Source organism: Mobula hypostoma, chromosome 12, assembly GCF_963921235.1.
Source record: "Mobula hypostoma chromosome 12, sMobHyp1.1, whole genome shotgun sequence".
NCBI classification, from domain to species: Eukaryota; Metazoa; Chordata; class Chondrichthyes; order Myliobatiformes; family Myliobatidae; genus Mobula; species Mobula hypostoma.
The window spans coordinates 43,677,406-43,699,056 of NC_086108.1; the positions used below are offsets into that span (position 1 = coordinate 43,677,406).

At 41.3% G+C, this 21,651-nt stretch overlaps 1 protein-coding gene across 2 annotated transcripts; it reads right to left on the reverse strand.

Moving 5' to 3' along the window:
- Nucleotides 1–6,384: 6,384 nt before the first annotated feature.
- extl2 (exostosin-like glycosyltransferase 2) lies at nucleotides 6,385–12,947 on the reverse strand. Of its 2 annotated transcripts, none has more exons than XM_063064925.1 (4): nucleotides 12,857–12,947; nucleotides 10,665–11,077; nucleotides 8,777–8,847; nucleotides 6,385–7,483 (listed from the first exon to the last, which is right to left on the reverse strand). In XM_063064925.1, the coding sequence occupies exons 1-4, from the start codon at nucleotides 12,877–12,879 to the stop codon at nucleotides 6,992–6,994; spliced, it is 999 nt and encodes a 332-aa protein (XP_062920995.1). In that variant the 5' UTR covers nucleotides 12,880–12,947; the 3' UTR covers nucleotides 6,385–6,991. The 2 variants fall into 2 exon arrangements, with proteins under 2 accessions (XP_062920995.1, XP_062920996.1); XM_063064926.1 differs by having other exon boundaries at nucleotides 12,785–12,894.
- Nucleotides 12,948–21,651: the final 8,704 nt, after the last annotated feature.

Consider the following 21,651-nt stretch of genomic DNA (forward strand, 5'->3'; position numbering starts at 1 on the left):
AGGTCATTCCCTAACAATAAAGAAACACCTTCCACCGGTAAACTGGGTCGTAGTTCTATTTTAACGAGTCCTGAAACTAACTCTGACTTCAAAATTATCTTGTGCAGAGGTACAGAAACAACATCGCACCCAATAACTTGAATAAGATTTACCTCACCAGTGGAAGTTTCATCATCAAACTTCAGAACACTGTCTAACATAAGTGACTGGGAAGCCCCAGTATCTCAAAGAATTTTCACCAGTACCAGGGTTGACCCTTCCTTTACTGAAACAAACCCATTTGACGTAAAATGAAGAAATTCTTTTCTAACCTGACCAGACGTTTTAGCCTTTGACAGAGCTTTGTCAGAACGTTCAGAACCCTGTGGATTCACAGGTGTTTCAACATTTTGAACACAGGCATCTGGAACTGCCTCATTTTCCTCCTTATTTTTCAGAAGGAAACAGTTAGCCATAACATGACCAGGTTTCCTACAATAGTGACAAGTAGGACCAAGGCCTTCTCCTTTAGTTGTTTCCCTTCATCCTTACCTTTGTCACTAAACCCAGATTTGATTTCTGGTTTACCCTGACTATCCATGATACTCTTTTGGAAGGTCTTACTCGGGGTAAACTTAATCTTGTGGGTTAAGGCAAACTTATCTGCTAATTTAGCAAACTCTTGCAAAGTGGTGGCATCCTTTACATCTAAGTATGCCTTTATATCATTATGGACACACTTTTAAATTCTTCAATTAAAATTAACTCTTTCAGTTTCTCAAAATTACCATCCACATTTTTAGGTGTGCACCATCTTTCAAAACACACAGATTTCTCATAAGCGAATTCCACATAAGTCTGGTTCACAGATTTCCTCAAATTTCTAAAGCTTTGCCTTTTGGCTTCTGGAACTAATTCATAGGCTTTAAGTACAGCCCGTTTCACGATCTCATAATTAGCTGCATCTCCATTTGATAAGGCAGACTAAGCCTGTTGAGCCTTACCCTTAATTACACTCTGTAACAAGAGAGGCCAGCTTTCTTTCAGCCACTTTAGGCTCTGAGCAACCTTCTCAAAATGTTGAAAGTATTTATCAACCTCAGTTTCATCAAACAGAGGGACCAATTTAAGTTCCTGGCTGGCAATAAACGGTACAACCAGCTCCTTAGAGCCAGCAACTTCTCTCTTGAGCCTTAGCTTATCCATTTCAAATCACCTCTGTCTTTCTGCTTCCTCCCTTTGTTTGTCTGCTTCTCTAGCATCAAATTGCCTTTCTCTTTCTTTAGCCTCAGCCTCTAATTTAAATCCTTCAAACTTCATTTGTTCCAGTCATAACTAGATCTCCTCTTTACTTATAGGAAACCTCTAACACCTCCTCATCAAACTGCTTCGTAGATATATAGTGCTCAACTATTTTCCTCTGAACCTCTGACTTTTTCATACCCCGCTTTACCTCTGTAAGGTTCAGCTCATTAGCAATGGTCAACAATTCATCCTTTTTGGCTTTCTCTGTCTCAGGGGTTGGCAATATCAGAAATTCCCCAGCATCCATTGCTGCTAGTTTCTCCACACAAGTCAATCAAAAGCGTAGTAGGCAATGAGTTCGATAATCAATCAATAAGCTCCAATTTTGTTCATTTCGTGGACGAGCGCCCAATTTTGTTACTATTTCGTGATGTACCAGCAGCAAGAGATGACAAATTGAGTCGAGTTTTAATATTAAAACCACTATATTTATTTACATTTACTCAAAAATATAGAAAATTAAATAAATGACTTTCTTAAACGGAAGTTAATAGCATTGTGTCTATAGCTCCCTTGCAGTCAAACTTAGAACTCGTTCTTAACAAATCTTACTCAAGCACAGTCTTAAAGTGGCAGTTCAAAGTCCCAGTAATTCACGAAATAGGTGAGAGGAGAGATTTGTGGATTCACAATGCAGCGACAAAGCGATCATGACAAATTCCAAAGATTCCACGGCTAGCGAACGATGAAACGGTTACCGATGATCCCAGCTGAGGAATACCGTTCCGAAGTCCACGAAGAGCAATTTCACAAAGTGACTGTCATGAAATCCACACCCATGGATCAATACGAAGGACAGATATGCCTCCACAATGCACAGTGTGCCGCTGATTAACCCAATCCTTTGGGTATGGGTAAGCATTAGACTTTACCCTTCTCGATCGTGAGCTGTTCCCGGATAGCTCAAAGTGCAGCTTTCACTCTTTCCTTCGACTCCTTCTCAGCACTATGCCCACATTTCTTTTATATCGTCGGCATACATCATAAGATAACACTCACAGAAACAAAACTATGGACTCCCAGGAAAATGAAACTGTGGACACGTAACAATGCTAACATCACATTTGTCTTCCTCACCACAGACTCAACCTGCAAATTAACCTTTAGGGAATCCTGTACAAGGACTCCCAAGTTCTTTTGTACCTCCGATTTTTTAATTTTCTCTCCATGTAGAAAATAGTCAACCCTTTCATTTCTTCTACCATACACTTCCTGACATTGTAATCCTTCTTCCACTTCTTTGACCATTCTCCTAATCTGTCGAAGTCCTTCTGTAGCCTCCCTACTTCCTCAAAATAACCTGCCCTTCCACATATCTTCATATCATCCATAAACTGTACAACAAAGCCATAATTTCTATTATCCAAGTCATTGACATTTAACATAAAAAGAACCAGTCCTAACACAGATCCCTATGGAACACCACTAGTCACCAGCAGCCAACCAGAAAATGCTCCCTTTGTTTCCACTCTTTACCTCCTGCATCAGCCACTGCTTTATTTATACTAGTATCTTTCCTGTAGTACCATGGGCTCTTATATTGTTAAGCAGCCTCATGCCAAAGGCTTTCTGAAAGTCCAAGCACACAACATCCACTGATTCTCCTTTTCTATCCTGCTTGTTAATTCTTTAAAGAATTCCAACAGATTTGTCAGGCAAGATTTTCCCTTGAGGAAACCATGCTGACTACAGCCTATTTTAACATGTGCTTCCAAGCACCATCACTCCAGTTCCCATTCCCCTGCAAATTAGTTTAAACTCTCCCATTTAAACTAATACAGGTCCAGGTACAATCTCTGGAAAGTCATCTCATGAGCAAAGTGGCAATTGTGGACCAAACTTGAATCACTGAAGGATGCTTGACAAAGTGAATGCTATTACTTCTTACAAAGTGAAAACAAGTGACATAGGTGAAACAAGGCTTCACTCCCAGATGAGTTCAAAGACTTCTACCCTTGCTTTGACAGTCGAAACGTGGGGGAATCACAGACCCCGATGACCCTGTGATTTTAGTCTCTGAGGCTGATGTGAGAGCATCTGTCAGGAGAGTAAGCCCACAGAAAGCATCTGGCCTAAGTGGGGTACTTGGCCGAGTACTAAAGACCTGTGCTGATCAACTGGCTGCGGTGTCCACCGATATCTTTAACTTCTGGCTTCAGCAATCTGAGGTACACACCTGCTTCAAGCAGGATTCAACAATTCAGCTGCCTGAGAAGGACGTGATAACCTGCCTCAAAGACTATCAGCTATACTGTTGCCCAAGAAGAAACATGGTATCCTGCCTCAATGACTACCATCCACTGTGATGAAGTGCTTTGAGAGGTTGGTGAGAAAACATATCAACTCCTGCCTGGGGAGCAGCTGGCAGCACTTCAATTTGCCTAGCAGCGCAACAGGTCCACAGCAAATGCCATTTCATCGGCTCTTCACTCAACCTTGAAGCACCTGGACAGCAACAATGCATACATCAGAATGCTCTTTATTGATTACAGCTCAACATTCAATACTATCATCCCCTCAAAACTAATCAATAAACTTCAAGACCTTGGCCTCAATATCTCCTTGTGCAATTGGATCTTTGATTTCCTCACTTGCAAAAGTTTGGATTGGCAACATCTCCTCCATAATCTTCATCAGCATAGGTGTACAAGGCTGTGAGCTTAACTCCCTGGTCTATTCACTTTATACTTATGACTGTGAGGCTCATTGCTCCAATGCCATATTTAAAGTTTAATGATGACACCACTGTCATTGGCCGAATCAAGGATAGTGTTGAATCATCGTATAGGAGGGAGATGGAAAATCTGGCTGAGTTGTGCCACCACAACAACCTCTTACTCAATGTCAGCAATGCCAAGGAGTTGATTGTTGTCTTCAGGAGGAGGAAACCAGAGGACTATGAGCCAGTCCACATCAGGGGAACAGAGGTGAAGAGGGTTCAGCAACTTTAAATTCCTTGGTGTTATTATTTCAGAGGGTCTGTCCTGGGCCCAGCATGCAGGTGCAATTATAAAGAAAGCATAGCAGTGCCTCTACTGCCTTAGAAGTTTTCCAAGGCTTGGCATGACATCTAAAACTTTGACAAACTTTGATAGATATCTGGTGGAGTGTGTATTGACTGGTTGCACTATAGCCCAATATGGAAGCACCAATGCCCTTGAATGGAAATCCTAAAAAAAGTAGTGGATACAGCCCATTGCCTCAAAGGTAGAGCCCTTCCCACTACTGAGCACATCTTCACAGAGCGTTATCACAGGAAGGCAGCATGGAAGACCCTATCTCCCAGGTCATGCTGTCTTCTTGCTGCTGCCATCAGGAAGAAATTACAAGAGCTTCAGGACTCACACCACCACCAGCTTCAGGAACAGTTATTACCCCTCAACCATCAGACTGTAAAACCAGTGGGGATAACTTCACTCAACTGCACTCCCCCCATCACTGAACAGTTCCCACACTCTCTTTCAAGGTCTTTTCATCTCACCATCCTGATATTTATTGCTTATTTATTTATGTCTATTAAGGTAATTGTATATCAAGCAGTAGTAAATCAAGGCAAATGGACTTGATGTTTTGTCTAGATGTTTCACCACTCATTCAAGAGACTTATTCAGATCTGATCCATGGTGGGTAGTTTTCCAGCTTACAAACTCTGAGTTGTTTAAAGATATAACCATCACATGAGGGTTGTTAAGAGTCATAGTGGTAATGAGAGGCTCATTAGTCTTATCTTTGCATGAATGGAGGTGTGACCTGTTGTGGAGACACCAGGGAGAGATGTTAGGACTGCATTGTAAGTAGCTGATAGGTGGTGTCATTACCCCACCCTCCCTGTTCAGGCAATACACACAAAATGCTGGAGGAACTCAGCAGGCCAGGCAGCATCGATGAAAAAAAGTACAGTTGACGTTTCAGCCCGAAACCCTTCAGTCCAACCGAAGGGTTTCAGCCCGAAACATTGACTGTACTTTTTTCTATAGGTGCTGCCTGGTCTGCTGAGTTCCTCCAGCATTTTCTGTGCGTTGCTCGGACTTCCAACATCTGCAGATTTTTTCGCGTTTCCCTCTGTTCAGGGATGGGTTTTCCAGTTTGACAAAGATGGCTTCTTTAACCTCTCTTTCAAACCACCCCTCCTCCCTGTCCAAAATGTGCACATTGTTATCAAAGGACCTCTCATTACCTCTACAACTCTCATGTGATTGCCTCTCGGACGAATGCCGAAACGTCTTCTAGACAACACAGCAAGTCCAATTGCCTTGATTTACTACTGCTTGATATTTATTTATTATTTCTGTATTTGCACACTTGGTTATCTATTGCACATTGCCTGTTTGTCCACTCTGGTGAGTGTGGTTTTTCATTGATTCTATTACGTTTCTTGGATTCACTGAGTATGCCCGGAAGAAAACGAATCTCCAAGTTGAGTGTGGTGAACCACATGGTCTTCGATAATAAACTTACTTTGAACTTGCAAACTATGGGTGTCATACACGCCATCTGAAGTATTCACTACAGATATTCACACAGTTTTTCTGCAAGAGCACCTCCCAGAACTGTGACCACTGCTATCCAAGATAAGGGCTTTAATTGCACGGAAGTACAGGTCGACCTTCACTAATCCGACTACCTGTAATCCGGCTCCTTCAACAATTCTGCACCGATCATTCTTAATGTGATCCTTCTGTAATTCGGCATTTTCACTAATCCAGCACTCCTCAGGTCCCAATGGTGCTGGATTAATGAAGGTTGACCCGTACTTCCACCTACAGTTCTTTTCTGGTATCCCTTGGTAGATTTATCAAAGAAAAGAAATACACACTAACAGAAGGACTACATGAAGATTGTTAGATTTTACGAACAAAGTGAGATTGTTCCCAGCTTTTTCAAAGTTGCACCACAACAGCACTGAGAGCCGATGACTAAGGAAAACAGTTATAGAAAACTTCAGGACTGATAAAGAAATCATTGAAAATAATTTCAAAACAGAATTCCATCTTCTAAACAATATGGAGGCAACAGATATGAGAAATGGAGCATGGGATAGGGTGAATTTGAGGAGGAAGTAAAAGTGAAAAATAGAAAGAGAGAAGATATATTCCTGCATTATGCAAGATTTATTAATTCACTAAATGTATACTCATAATAGTGTCCTGAGAATATATAATGTTCAAGTCAACAATATTACATTTTTAAAAAATTACAAGACATGAGTGAAATAAAGCAGATCCAAAGAAGCAGAGTAATTATACATATAACCATTCAAAGTATCTTTACAATGGGTACAACAGTCCAATGATTGGTAAAGATGCTATTACTGTAACAGTACAAAATTGGCCGCTCCACACGCTAACTGCAATAGCTGTTTTAAACTCCATAAGACCATGACTGCCTCAGACAGAAAGGATAATGGTAGTTATTAAAATAGCAAAATGCTCACAATTAAAGCATCTGCAGGACAGTTACAGGAAGGCTTATAGCAGTTGTAAAATCTACAGAGTTACACAATACAGCATCTGTCCCAATAATGTCACCTCACATTAAATGTGGAAACAAAATATTCACTCCTAGTGCATCTCTCTCCGCTGAACAAGCAGAGGAAAAGCATCATTGCTTTCAAAAATCAGAGGCCAATGTTTGTGTCCTTTCTCCACCGCGCTGCATAATATTTGTAATCACAACTGATGCACTAGCAGTTGTTCAAAACTATGCTTCAGCTTTTTGCTTTGTGATTTGCATAGTTAGGAAACCCAAACTGTGAGATCATGATATTGGAGTATTTCAAAGGCATGCTGCCATAGATAGCAGCCAACTGATTCAAACACCATGATCTCTGAAGCAGATGCTCTGCACGATGCCACATCCCATTGAAACCACTATTGGAATCTTTCTCCAGATTCCTCATGTCCACTGGCTTCACAAACACTCCTGATGGCTTCCCAGTGTACTTTGCAACTATGAAGTTCATGGCAATATCATCACAATTTTGTGTTTTGTCTATTAAAGTGTGGACAGATGGGAGCTGGACTTTAAATTTCTCAAGATAACCAGCATGGAAAAATGCAGCTCCAATCAGCACCATGGAATAGTAGTCACCAATTCTACCTGCTGCATTCTGGAGCTCAAAACTCCCATAACTATAAACTCCTGAAGAAGTTGTGACGTGCTTTCGAGGGACAAAGCCCACTATTTGATCTGGGAATTGCTGAAAAACAAAAAATAATGCTCAGTTTAAAAAAAAATACTCCAAGAACATGTTTTTAAAAATTACTCACACAAAAATTAGCCGCCATCACAGCTAATCTGGTTTAAATTTCAATCACCTAGGTCAAATACTTCTTAATATTTTATATATACTGATGAGGTTTCTTCTTAACCACCAGCTCCCCAAAGTTAACAATTCAGTGTGATCTAATCTAACAAACCCCTCCTCTACAGCTGTTTTCGCATTTTTCTCTGCACCTAGCCATGTAGAGAATGAGGAAATAGCTATGGAAATAAAAGTGAAGGAGTTATGATGGTAAAAATATAGAGAGTAATTAAATATCTTCACCATCTTTTGAGAAATAAATTGATGAGGTTAAGAACTGAAATACACAGAATCTGAATGTTACACCCTGGCAGATGGTAGATGCAGAGGTTATGATCTTACAAAGATCTTCTGATTTTACAAAAGTATCATAGGACTGGAAAACGGCTAGCTAAATACCTTTATTTGAAAAGGATGAAGACAAAAAGTGGATAACTTCAGGGTAGTTAGCCCAAAGGTCATAGTTGTGAACATCTTCAAGGGGCCATATAACAATCTACTGCACTGCTAAAACTTTATCTCAGAGTCAGATTTATTATCACCGGCATTTGACATGAAATTCGTTAATGCAGGCAATGGGAGAATCATCCCTCTTGTGCTTCTTCATCTTGTCACTCGAGATTCAGTGTCACACAACCCTACCACTTTGATCTCCGGGATTTTAGAAGATCCTTATGGGATGTCAAAGAGTAATATTTACCTGAAAATCTCTACTTTATAAACTGAAATTGATTGTGGGAATTTTTTTTTAAATCTCAGTACAAAAACCTTTTAGTAATAAACTAAAGGTCCTTGGATCATTAAATTTTTCAACTGTATGTTTAATAATCTGATATTTAAAATTAACTCCATAAAAATGTAAGAGTTAACAGAGTTACCGTGAGAATGTAAATTATCTCTAGTTATCACACTAATGCACTTATCACACTACTTAGGGAGTGCAAATATTAAAGACTTTTGTTAGCTTATCCCAATTTATTATGAAGACATCATTTCCTGTGTGATTGCATTTCCTACCAATGTTTTCAGGTTTCAATTTTTTCTTGAACAGAAGCACAAATTGGAGACAGGTTCAGTACAATATGTTTACAAGCTAATTCAGAAAAAAAAGATACTTATTTGATATCTTAACACATTCTGCACATTAAGCAAGTTATCCTCTAAATCAGGAAATATTTAAAAACATACCTGCCACACAGAAAAGGCAAAATCAAGGTCGTAGGCACTAATTAAAATATCGTCATCAACCATCAAAACAGCTGTCAAGAAGAAAAAAAAAGTCAGTACTTTAATAACATGGGCATCACAGAATTCTCAACATGCCTCAGAGATTAGACAGAAATCAAGAATTAAAAAAAGCAAACAAGAGAAAATCTGCAGATGTTGGAAATCCAAAAAGCTCTGTATTACTTCCCTTTCCAAATTTATTCATTTTGTAGATTTTCATCCCTATCCACTGACTACCCCTTGCCCATCTGCATTATTTTTCTATTGCTGCGTTGAATTTATTTTCACAGCCACTTTAATGGTTTCATATTATGGCAGGTTATGCTCAGACTCCAAAGGTTTTGGGTGAAGGTTTTCTTTTCAGCATACTGCTAACTGCCTACTTAAGTATCAACTCAGATTTTAACATTCCATCACAATGAAATTTTTGAATGAAATAATTCTAATCATAATCTTGAACAATAAATTCAGAGACTTTGAAACATTTCTGAAAAGAAAACAAGAAAATAGGAGCAAAAGTAGGCCACCAGATCTCTCAGGTCTGCAACATCATCCAGTATGATTTTGGCTGATCTAACATATTATAGGTTTCAACAACTCCTCTGTCACTGTAGCTCTCAATTTTTTGGAAAGGTATCTACCTTCACTTTAAATAATTCTATTGAGCTAGAATCCACAACTCTCTGGCGGGGGTGGGGGGGGGGCGTTCATTACCTTCTATGAGAAGAAATTTATACCTAGTTTGTTTTCAAATAACTATCTCCTTATACTGAATCTATGTCCCATCATTTGAGACTCATGCTAATATGTCAACATTCAACTCATGCCCTGAGGATCTGATGCTGCAATAGGATTACCCCTCTTTCTTCTAAACTCCTAAGAATACATGACCTATTTAGTGTTTTTTGTTAGGACATTGCTCTCATACCAGGAATTAGCTCGATGAAACTTATTTTGAATGGCCTCAAATGATACCACATCCTTTCTTATGTTGTTCCTTTCCCTGCCTTGTGGCACATTGGGTGACAATCTTGCCATTTCTTTAGCACTTCTGCTTGTTTTTTTTTCCACAAGGCCGAGTTGCTAGCTCGACACTCAACCCAGTACGGATGGAAAGCGTGCAAGGAGCCGGTCGGATTCGAACCCGGGACCACTTGCCTCCAAGTCCGGTGCTATACCACCGGCCAGCTCATCCTTTCTTATGCAAGGGGTCAAAATAGTGTGGACTCACCAACACCCTGCACAATTGCAACAAAACATCACTATTTTTAAACTCCAACTTCGTACAGTAAAGACCAGTATGCCATTTGCATCCTTAACAACTTGTAGCGCCTGCTAACATTTTGTGATTCACAAACCATATGTAGATCCCTCTGTACTTCACTAATTTGTAATCTTTTTCTATTTAGATGAAAATCTCCCTTTTGGTTCCTACTACTAAGTACATTTCCCAGATTAAACTTCATCTGCCAAATTCTGCTTACTCACTACTGAGGCAGATATCGTTAAATTGTCTTCATCACAACTTGCCGTTCTTCCTATCTCCAGATGAAAAACAGCAGCACTCCAGAAACTAAACCACTCAAAGCAGATCTAAACTGTGACTGAGGACAAGAAACACAGCACCTTTGAATAAAAGGGAAGGACCAATCCATGCGAAGTGTAAGCTGGACACTTGGAGCTGAATGTTTTTCAAGGCTGTTCTTTCCCCACTGAGGGATGATTTAATTACACAGACAATTGCTGTAAAAATTGTATTTCAAACAATTTCAGAGATAAAACATTAAATAACAGGTGATATAAAGATAAGCCAGATGGGAATAAGATTAACATTACAATAATTATTTACCTTTGGTTTCCAGTTCAGGAAATGGTTCCAGGCGATTTCGCATTCTATTCACCGTCTGCTCCCTAAAAATAACTGGGATGGGATGTGGCCCCAGTGAATCCCATAAATCTTTTGGCGGTTTTATTCCAACACTGTTCCAAACGACAATGATTTTATGCAGGTTTGGAATGGCCTGATAATGATTCAGCAGTTTAAGAAGCAGGTCCGTCCTGTTGTAGGTCTGCATCACGATGGTGAATGAATTACGAGTGTCGATTCTGTGCACGTCCTGCTCTCTACGGACCACAGTAGCTCCGCTTTCCACAACTTTGGGCAATAACGTGGTCAAGACAGCTCCCACAATAAGAACAATTAGAACAGCCATCACTAAATACGAGGGAAGAGTCCCACCACCAAACAACCGTCTTGTGAATCTGTGAATGTAAAACAGCTGAGTGAAATATTGTAAACAATTCTCATTCACAAAACCCCTCACCCAGATTCCAAACCTACTTAGCTGAGACAGATATCCTCCAATTCTAATAGAAGGACTAATGAATAAACAAAACATAAAAAAAGCTTTGAAGTATTTGACCAGCACGGTGTTGCAGCAGTTAGTACAGCAACAGCCACATGGGCTCAATTCCTGCCACTGTCTGTAAGCAGTTAGTACGTTCTCCAGGTGACTGCGTGGGATTCCTCCCCGTGCTCCGGGCCTGTTACAGTGCTGTATCTCTAAATAAATTTTTTTTTGGTAACCTCTGAAATAAGAAGAAATTTTCATTGTCTCGCAAGGCCTGTAATTATATCCATCTGATTTAGGCACATATTGCATTAAAGTGAGTCTTATTTCCTATGTCAACCCAGATAGTATGGCCAAAGTTGTCCAAACTGGATGACATGAGGATATGAGAGGCAGATCAAACCCATTATTATTCTCACTTTCCTAACTTGGAATGGACAATTAGTTTTTTTATATACATTCCATGTTATTTCTGAGAGTTTTTTTTCCATAAAAAAGACACAAAGCACTTAATTTGCTTGTCATTTTCTTTTAACAAAGCTGTTTATTTTTTTTTAAACTGCCAAGTATCAAGATTGCTAACATGTAATTCCAGAATTGTATCCACCTGACAAAGGGTCTCGGCCTGAAACGTCGACTGCACCTCTTCCTACAGATGCTGCCTGGCCTGCTGCGTTCACCAGCAACTTTGATGTGTGTTGATTGTATCCACCTGTCAGTTTCCCATAAAATGTCTAGATAATTTAATATTATAGCAATCATACCTGTCAGCAATTTTTACTCATCCCACTTCCAAAGAGTCCCAGCCCTGAAACATTGACCATGTCTTCCTGCATTTCAAATGCACTTTGTTTTTTTTTAATTTCAGATTTCCATCAGATTTTTTCACCTAGTAAGGAAAGAGGGCTGGGGCCAAGTACAGTATTCAAACCAAGTTCAGTTAGCTTAACTTGGACCCTGACAAAGGGTCTCAGCCTGAAACGTCGACTGCACCTCTTCCTAGAGATGCTGCCTGGCCTGCTGCGTTCACCAGCAACTTTGATATGTGTTGCTTGAATTTCCAGCATCTGCAGAATTCCTGTTGTTCAGTTAGCTTAAGGACGGAATATGCTATGACCTCGTTTTCAAAATGCCCTAGCACTTTAGGAACTGCAGAAGAGCTTTCAGTACAAGTTTCCATAGAAACGCTGCTTGGAAATCAAGGGGTAGCTTGTCTGCATTGGAATGCATTTACATCACAAGACACTGTTCTATTTGCGAAAGCGACGAAAACACATAAGGATGACATATGGATCGAAAGTAATAGCGTACTCATTGCAATGAATGAATCAGAGGGAAGAGAATGCTATACATAGAAAATAAATCGTCTCGTTGACCAGAAGAGTGCGTGGTAGTAACTGGGGATCTCAAAGCACTGCTGCGGAGCTGCAATAAACATCCCAGATTTTGGCTTTTCCTGCCAGCCCATATATTTAGGCCTCAACATCGGAGCCCGCGTCCCTGATCTCCCAATCCGAGGAAACGGACAGTGCAGTCCCAAAACAGGGACAAGGGGGCAAGGAGCGTGGGGAAGGAAAGAAAAGGCAACAGCTCGCCACCTACAACCGTTCAAACCCACCTCCTTCAGACTGAACAACCAGGATAATTTATAATCAGTGCAGATCCACTCCACGCGGTCGCTAGAACCCACCTCATGACACAGCGGCCCCACATCTACAACCACTATCGTAACTCACACCTGAGCCCGCAGAACGCATGCGCGCTCAAACGCCCGCTCGCGGCTCATTGCCTCTGTCAATCACTTTTAATCCTATTTACAGTTTTCTCACCGGAATAGAATAGAATAGAGAAAAAAATTCATTTCACACTTGCACCCAATTAAAGACGACATATCTTGCAGTATGAGGTCACCACTGGTAACAATACTATTTCAAGGTATAACTTTTTAAAAATTTTATGGGCACGTTTGTGCGTCACTCTTAGTTTTGATGGATTGCTTCGGGGAACCAGCAGCTTCCTATTTCTGGTTCACAGGCCCCACATAAGAAAGGAGGAATTTCTCTGGGTTTGCTTTAAAATATCCCACTGATGGATGGCCTGACCCAAAGTGTTAACTAACAGGAATTCTGCAGATGCTGGAAATTCAAGCAACACACATCAAAGTTGCTGGTGAACGCAGCAGGCCAGGCAGCATCTCTAGGAAGAGGTACAGTCGACGTTTCAGGCCGAGACCCTTCGTCAGGACTGACCCTTCGTCCTCGGCCTGAAACATCGGCTGTACCTCTTCCTAGAGATGCTGCCTGGCCTGCTGCGTTCACCAGCAACTTTGATGGGTGTTGCCAAAGTGTTAACTGTTTATTTCCCTCTACAGATGCTGCCTGAGCTGCTGAGTTCCTCCAGCATTTTGTATGTGCGACTGTTTCACTTTGCACGGATGTTGCTTGGCCTGTTGAGTTTTCCCAGCACTGTTTGTCATGATTTTAGATTTCCAGCAGATGCAAAAGCTTGCCCTTGTGGTTATCTATTTCATATCTGTCTGATCAATTCTCTTGTGAATGAATCAAAAATGGAAGTTGTATAAGATGTTGGTAAGAGCAAAGTTCAAACTACATTTATTATGAAAGTACCTTTATGTCACCACATACAACCCTGAGATTTGTTTTCCTGTGGCATATACAGCAAATCCAATGAAACACAATAGAATCAATGAGAGACCACACCCAATAGGATGGACCAACAACCAATGTACAAAAGACAACAAAGTATGCAAATACAAAAGAAAAATATAACAATAATAATAAATATATATCAAGAACATGAGATGAAGAGCCCTTGAAAGTGGGTCCAGAGGTTCTGGGAAGAGTTCAGTGGTGGGGCGAGTGAAGTTATCCCCACAGGTTCAGGAGACTGATGGTTGAGGGGTAACAACTGTTTCTGAACCGAGCAGTGTGAGTCCTGAGGCTCCTGTACCTCCTTCCAGATGGTGGTAGCGAGAAGAGAGCATGATTTTGGTGGTGTGGGTCCTTGATGTTGCTTTTCTCCAACAGCGCTACAGTATGGTGTGTTGGCATTCATCAACCATGGGATTGAGTTCAAGAGCCGTGAAGTAATGTTACAGCTGTATAAGACCTTGGTCAGAACCCACTTGGAGTACTGTGTTCAGTTCTGGTCACCTCACTACAGGAAGGATGTGGATATTATAGAGAGAGTGCAGAGGAAATTTACAAGTTTGTTTCCTGGATTGGAGGGAGTACCTTATGGGAACAGGTTGAATGTAGTTGACCTTGGAGCAACGGAGGATGAAGGTGACCTGATCAAGGTGTACAAGATGATGTGGGGCATTGATCATGTGGATAGCCAGAGCATTTTTCCCAGGGATGAAATGGCTAACACGAGGAGGCATAGTTTTAAGGTGCTTGGAAATAGGTTCTGAGGGGATGTCAGGCATAAGTTTTTCACACAGAGACTGATGGTTGCGTGGAATACATTGCTGGCAGCAGTGGTGGAACCGGATACAATAGGGTCTTTTAAGAGCCTTTTAGATAGGTACACGGAACTTAGAAAAATAGAGGGCTATGCACTAGGGAAATTCTAGGCAGTTAGGTTACATGGTTGGCACAACATTGTGGGCTGAAGGGCCTGTAATGTGCTGTAAATTTCTATGTTCTATGTAGTATGCTCTCCACCACACATATATAGTGATTTGTCAAAGTTTTAGATGTCATGCCGAATCTTCACACATTTCAAATGAAGCAGACATGGTTTAAGGCACTGATGTGCTTTCTTCATAATTACACTTGCTGCACCCGGAACAGACCCTCTGAAATGACATCACCAAGGAATTTAAAGCTGCTGACTCTCTCCATCTCTGTTCCTCTGATGAAGACTGGCTCATAGACCTCCAATCTCCTCCTCCTAAAATCAACTATCATCTCCTTGGTCTTGCTGACACTGAGTTGAGTGTTATCGTGGCACCACTCAACCAGATTTTCAATCTCCCTCCTATATGCTGATTCACCATCACCTTTGATTTGGCCAACAACAGAGGTGTCCTCTGCATACTTAAATGTGGCATGAGAGAGGAGTTGGCCAGAATTGATTGGAAGAGAATACCGACAGGGATGATGGCAGAGCAGCAATGGCTGGAATTTCTGGAAGCAATTTGGAAGGCACAGGATATATACATCCCAGACAGGAAGAAGTGTTCTAAAGGAAAGATGATACAACGGTGGCAACAAGAGAAGTCAAAGTCAACATAAAAGCCAAAGAGAGGGCATATAATAGAGCAAAAATTAGTGGGAAGTTAGAAGATTGGGAAGCTTTTATAAACCAACAGAAAACAACTAAAAAAGTCATTAAGAAGGAAAAGATGGGATATAAAAGTAAGCTAGTCAATAATATTAAAGAGAATACCAAAAGTTTCTTCAGATATAAAGAGTGTAACAGAAACATGAGAGTGGATATCAGACAGCTGGAAAACAATGCTGGGGAAGTACAAACGTTTGTAGTAATGTGGGACACTGAAATGGTGGACGAACAGAATAAGTACTTTGCATCATCTTCACAGTGGAAGACACTGGAAGTATGATGGAAGTTCAAGGTGGCAAGGGTCATGAATTGAGTGAGGTTACCATAACTAGAGAAAAGATTCTTGGGAAACTGAAAGGTCTGAAGGTAGATAAGTCATCTGGACCAGATAGTGTACACCCCAGGGTTCTGAAAGAGATGGCTGAAGAGATCATAGAGGCATTAGTAACGATCTTTCAAGAACCACTAGATTCTGGAATGGTTCCAGAAGACTGGAAATTGCAAACGTCACTCCACTCTTCAAGAAGGGAGAGAGGCAGAAGAAAAGAAACTATAGGCCAGTTAATCTGACCTCAGTGGTTGGGAAGATGTTGGTTGATTATTAAGGATGAGGTCTCAGGGTACTTGGAGAAACATGATAAAATAGGCCGCAGTCAGTATAATTTCCTCAAGGGAAGGAAAATCTTGCCTGACAAATCTGTTGGAATTCTTTGGAAAAATAACAAGCAGGATAAACAATGGAGAATTGGTTGCTGTTGTGTACTTGGATTTTCAGAAGGCCTTTGACAAGGTGCCACACGTGAGGCTGCTTAAAAAGTTACATGCCCATGGTATTACAGGATAGATTCTATCATGGATAAAGCAGTGGCTGATTGGCAGGAGGCAAAAATTGGGAATAAAGGAAGCCTTTTCGGGCTGGCTGCCAGGGACTAGTAGTGTTGAAACCAATTCTTTTTACGTTATATGACAATGATTTGGATGACGGAATTGATGGTTTTGTTGTAAAGTTTGCAGACGATATGAAGATAGGCAGAGGGGCAAGTAGTTTTGAGGAAGTAGTGAGGCTACAGAAGGACTTCGACAGATTTGAGAGATGGGCAAAGAAATGGCAGATGGAATACAGTGTCAGAAGGTGTATGGTCATGCACTTCGGTAGATGAAATGAAAGGGTTGAGTATTTTCTAGATGGAGAGAAAATACAAAAAACTGACATGAAAAGGGACTTGGGAGTCCTTGTGCAGGATTCCCTAAAAATAACTTGCAAGTTGAGTCTGAGGTGAGGAAGACAAATGCAATGCTACCATTCACTTCAAGAGGACTAGAATATAAAAACAAGGATATAATGCTTAGACTTTATAAAGCACTGGAGAGGCCTCACTTGGAGTATTGTGAGCAGTTTTGGGCCCCTTTCTTATATAAGAAAGGATGTGCTGAAACTGGGGAGGGTCCAAAGGAGGTTCATAAAAATGATTCCAGTATTGAATGGGTTGTCATATGAAGGGTATTTAATGGCTCAGGGCCTGTATTCACTGGAATTCAGAAGAATAAGGGGTGACCTCATTGAAGCCTATTGAATGCTGGAAGGCCTTGATAGAGTGGATGTGGAGAGGATGTTTCCTATGGTGGGAGAGTCTAAGACAAGAGGACACAGCCTCAGAATAGAGGGGTGTCCTTTTAAAATGAAAATGAGGAGGAATTTCTTTAGCCAGAGTGTGGTGAATCTGTGGAATTCTTTGCCACAGGCAGCTGTGGAAGCCAAGTCGTTATGTATATTTAAGGCAGAGGTTGATAGATTCTTGATTGATCAGGGCATGAAGGGATGTGGGGAGAAGGTAGGAGATTGGGACTGAGAGTAAAATTGGATTAGGCTTGACAAAATGGCAGAGCATACTCGATGGGCCAAATGTCCTAATTCTGCTCCTAGATCTTGAGGTCTTATAGAGTAGAGTAGGAGGCGAAGCACACAGCCTTATGGTGCACAGGTGTTGACGAAGATTATGGGGATGTTATTGTCAATCTGAACTGACTGGGGTCTAGAAATGAGGATATCAAGGATCCAATTGCACCAAGAGGTATTGTGGTCAAGATCTTAAAGATTATTGATTAGTTTTCAGGGGATGAAAGTAGTGAATGCCGAGCTGTAATCAAAGAAGTTGTATGCATCTTTGCTGTCCAGATGTTCCAGGGTTGAGTGAAGAGCCAATGAAATGGAATCTGCTGTGGACCTGTTGTTACAGTAGGCAAATTAGAGAGGATCCAAATTGCTTCTTAGGTAAGACATGATAGGTTTCATCACCAACTTCTCAAAGCATTTCATCACAGTGGATTTAAGTGCTACATGACAATAGTCATTGAGGCAGGCTACCATGTTCTTCTTAGACACCTGTACAATTGAAGCCTGCTTGAAGCAGGTGGGTACCTCAGAGTGCCAAAGTGCGAGGTTAAAGATATCAGTGAACACTCCAGCCAGTTCATCAGCACAGGTCTTTGGTACTTGGCCAGGTACCCCATCAGGGCCAGGTACTTTCTGTGGGTTCACCCTCCTGAAGGATGTTCTCACGTCAGCCTCAGAGACTGAAATCACAGGGTCATTGAGGGATGTGGGGGTTTTCTCCATGTTTCGATGGTCAAAGTGAACATAGAAGACATAGAGCCCACTTGGGAGTGAAGCCTTGTTGTCACCAATGTTGTTTAGTTTCACTTGGTACGATTTGGATTACTGTGTGCTGTTCTGGTCACAGACCTACAGGAAAGATATTAATAAGATTGAAAGATACAGAGAAAATATACAAGGATGTGTCTGGGATTTGAGGTCCTGAGTTAAAGGGAAAGGTTGAATAGGTAAAGACATTTTTCTCTCCGAGCACGGGAGATTGAGGAGAGATTCGATAGAAGTGTAGAAAATATTTTTATACATTCTTTGATAATATATGTATTTTGAAACTTTGAATCTTTGAATCTAGAGTCTGCTGAGAGCCAGATCAGAGGCATTCAAGTCTGGAGATCAAAAATGCTACAAGTGGGGCAGGTATGATCTCTGGAAAGCCTCCTCTTGGGTGAAGTGGAGATTCCAAACCAGACTGGAATCAACGAGGGATACGTGACTGTTGTGGCAGGGTTTGAATGCCATAACTTCTGCAAAGTTAAATCTTGTGACAGCAGAGCTTTGCTTCTCGATGAGTTCAATGGCTTCTATACTCACTTTGAACACCAGAAAAGGGAGGAACCATCACGCACCCCAATGATTCTTTGATCTCAGTATCTGAAGATGACATTGTGTGCTACCTTCAAGAGAGTGAATCCAAGGAAAGCATCCAGTCCAGACAGATTACCTGGTCAAGTACTAAAGACCTGTGCCAATCAACCAGCTGGTGTATTCACGGATATCTTCAAGCTCTCACTTCAGCAGTGAGTGGTACCCACCTGTATCAAGTAGGCTTCAATCGTACTGGTGTCCAAGAAGAGCATGGTAACCTATATAAATGACTATTGGCCAGTGGCACTTACATCCATAGTGATGAAGTGTTTTGAGAGGCTGGTGTTGAAGCATATGAGCTCCATTCTGAGTGGCAACTTGGATCTGCTCCAATTCACCTACCAAAGCAACAGGTCTACAGCAGATGCTCTCTCTATGGCTCTTCACGCAACCCTGGAACATCTGGACAGCAAAGATGCATACATCAGGATGCTTTTTATCGATTACAGCTCAGCATTTGACAGTACCTAAACTAATTAGTAAACTCCAAGTCCTGGCCTGAATGCCCCCCAGTGCAATTGGATCCTGGATTTCCTCACTTGTAGACCCTAGTCAGTTTGGATTGGCAAAAACACTTCCTCCACAATCTCCATCAGCACAGGAGCACTGCAGGGATGTGTACTTAGCCCCCTGTTCTACTTGCTTTACATCTATGACCATGTGGCTAAGTGTAGCTCCAACACCATATACAGGTTTGCGCTCAACACCACAGTTGTGTGCTGTATAAAAGCGGGTGATGAATCAGCATTTAGGCAGGAGATTGAAAACTTGGCTGAGTAGTGCAATAACAACAACCTCTCACACAATGTCAATAAGACCAAGGAACTCATTGTAGACTTCAGGCAAGGGAAACCAGAGATCCATGAGCCTTAATCATCTGAGGATCAGAGGTGGAGAGTGTCAGTAACTTTAAATTCCTTGGTGTCATTATCTCAGACAACCTGTCCTGGACCCATCATACAAATATTATTGCAGAGAAAGCACGACAGCACCTCTACTTCCTCAGGAGTCTGTGGAGATTTGGTATGTCATCAAAGATCTTCGCAAACATCTTTAGATGTATGGTGAAAAGTGTGCTGACTGGCTGCATTATGGCCCGGTATGGGTACACCAATGCCTTTGATCGGAAAATCCTACCTAAGGTAGTGGATTTGGCCCAGTACATCATAGAAAAGAGGCATCCATCATCAAAGATCCTCACCACCCATGCTCTTTTCTCACTGCTGCCATCAGGTAGAAGGTACAAGAGCCTCAGGATTTGTACCACCAGGTTCACAAACAGCTACAACCCCTCAACTATCAGGCTCTTGAACAAAAGGGGATAACTACACTCATTTAAGGACTCTTTTATCTTGTTATCCCGTTCTACAGATTTGCTAAGTATGCCCAGAGTAAACGAATTTCAGGGTGGTATATGGTGACATGAATGTACTCTGAAAATAAATTTTACTTTGAACTTATTCTGACAAATGGAAGAGCTACTTTCCTTCCTTTTCTTACTTTTAGTAATTATTCTTTCTTATCAGTCTTATATACTTTTGATGTAAGTGATTATAATACTGTGGGGGTACCATTACCATATTGAGTGTTTTTTGTATATTTTCTGTTTACAGACAAAATCATCTCAAGTACAACAGGATAAATAATACCCATTCATTACCTGAGAACAGCCTGCAGGAGCTTACTTATCCAGCAGGCTTTTATTATTATAAGTTTGAAAAGATTACTCTTTGTCTTTTTTTTCCTAACCAATTATGTAAATTGTAAATAGCCGAGACCCAAATAATGATTTTTATAGTACGCTTTATTGGACTGCTCGCTGTGCAGAACCTGCTCTCTCCTTGGCATTATGGTGCTGCCATCAGGACCACCACAGAGGCTGCTGAGTGAGCCTCCAGATGGCCACGGATCAGGAGGTGTAACCTATGGACCAATGCTGCTGGGACATAAGCCAAAGCCTGTTCAACCCTAGCTGGGTCGCCTGGGCGAGAGTGTCTGATGTTCAAAGACCCGAAACACCCAATGATCCCAGGTTACATCATATGTCCCAGTGCATCCGAGGATGAATCTCAGCATCAACTTGCTGATCTGAAAAAATATCCATTTATTCTTATTGTCTGTGTTCTATTCATTGATCCTTGATCCCTACACTCAGTATTAAACACTATTCCAAGAGGTTTGTTTATGCAAAACAACTCGGGTGCCACTTTAGTGTACTCCTAAAAACACAAAACTAACTGGATCCCCGTTACGTACTCTACCTATTTAAAAAACACCAAGAGATTATCAGATGAACAGAGGAAACAATTCAAGGATGTTGTCTAAATCTTCTTGAAAAAGTTACATTTTAGTTATCCTTGGACCGATCTCTCTGTCTCTCTGTCTCTCTCTCTCTCTCGTAGAGGACCTTCAATTACCGAAGCATGCGAGGGGAGCTGGCCAAAGTTAATTAATAGGGGACACTAGTAGGGATGATGGCAGAACTGCAATGGGTGGAATTTCATCTGCAGCTCAGTTTATGTCAGGAGAATGATTCTCCTATTTCATACCTTGGAAATGTTAATGAAAATGATGAGGGTTATAGATAGGGTAATTGCAAGCAGGCTTTTTCCACTCAGCTTGGGTGAGACAACTAGAGGTTATGAGTTAAGGGTGAAAGGTGAAAAGTTTAAGAAACTTCTTCACTCAGAGGGTTGTGATAGTGTGGAACGAGCTGCCAGCGCAAGTGGTCAATGCGTAAGAAAAGTTTGGATGCCTATGGTCCGAGTGTAGGCCGACGGGACTACTCAGTTTAAATCGTTCAAATAGCCTGTTCTGGGCCGTGCTTTTCTATGACTAATGATCAGAATCGCATCGCCTGCTCAGATACGGCGGGAGGAGGCCGGCGCACAGCACGGCGCGTTTGCGCCTGCGCCTTGGAT

Bases quoted from the DNA above. Each gene is read 5' to 3' on its own strand.
- extl2 (XM_063064925.1), bottom strand. From the start codon at position 12,879: ATGTGGGGCCGCTGTGTCATGAG. The intron at 8,848-10,664 runs GTAAATAATTAT...TCTTCTTGACAG, and splicing joins TCCTGAACTGGAAACCAAAG to CTGTTTTGATGGTTGATGAC. The intron at 7,484-8,776 runs GTATGTTTTTAA...TTTGTTTTTCAG, and splicing joins TTGCCTTTTCTGTGTGGCAG to CAATTCCCAGATCAAATAGT.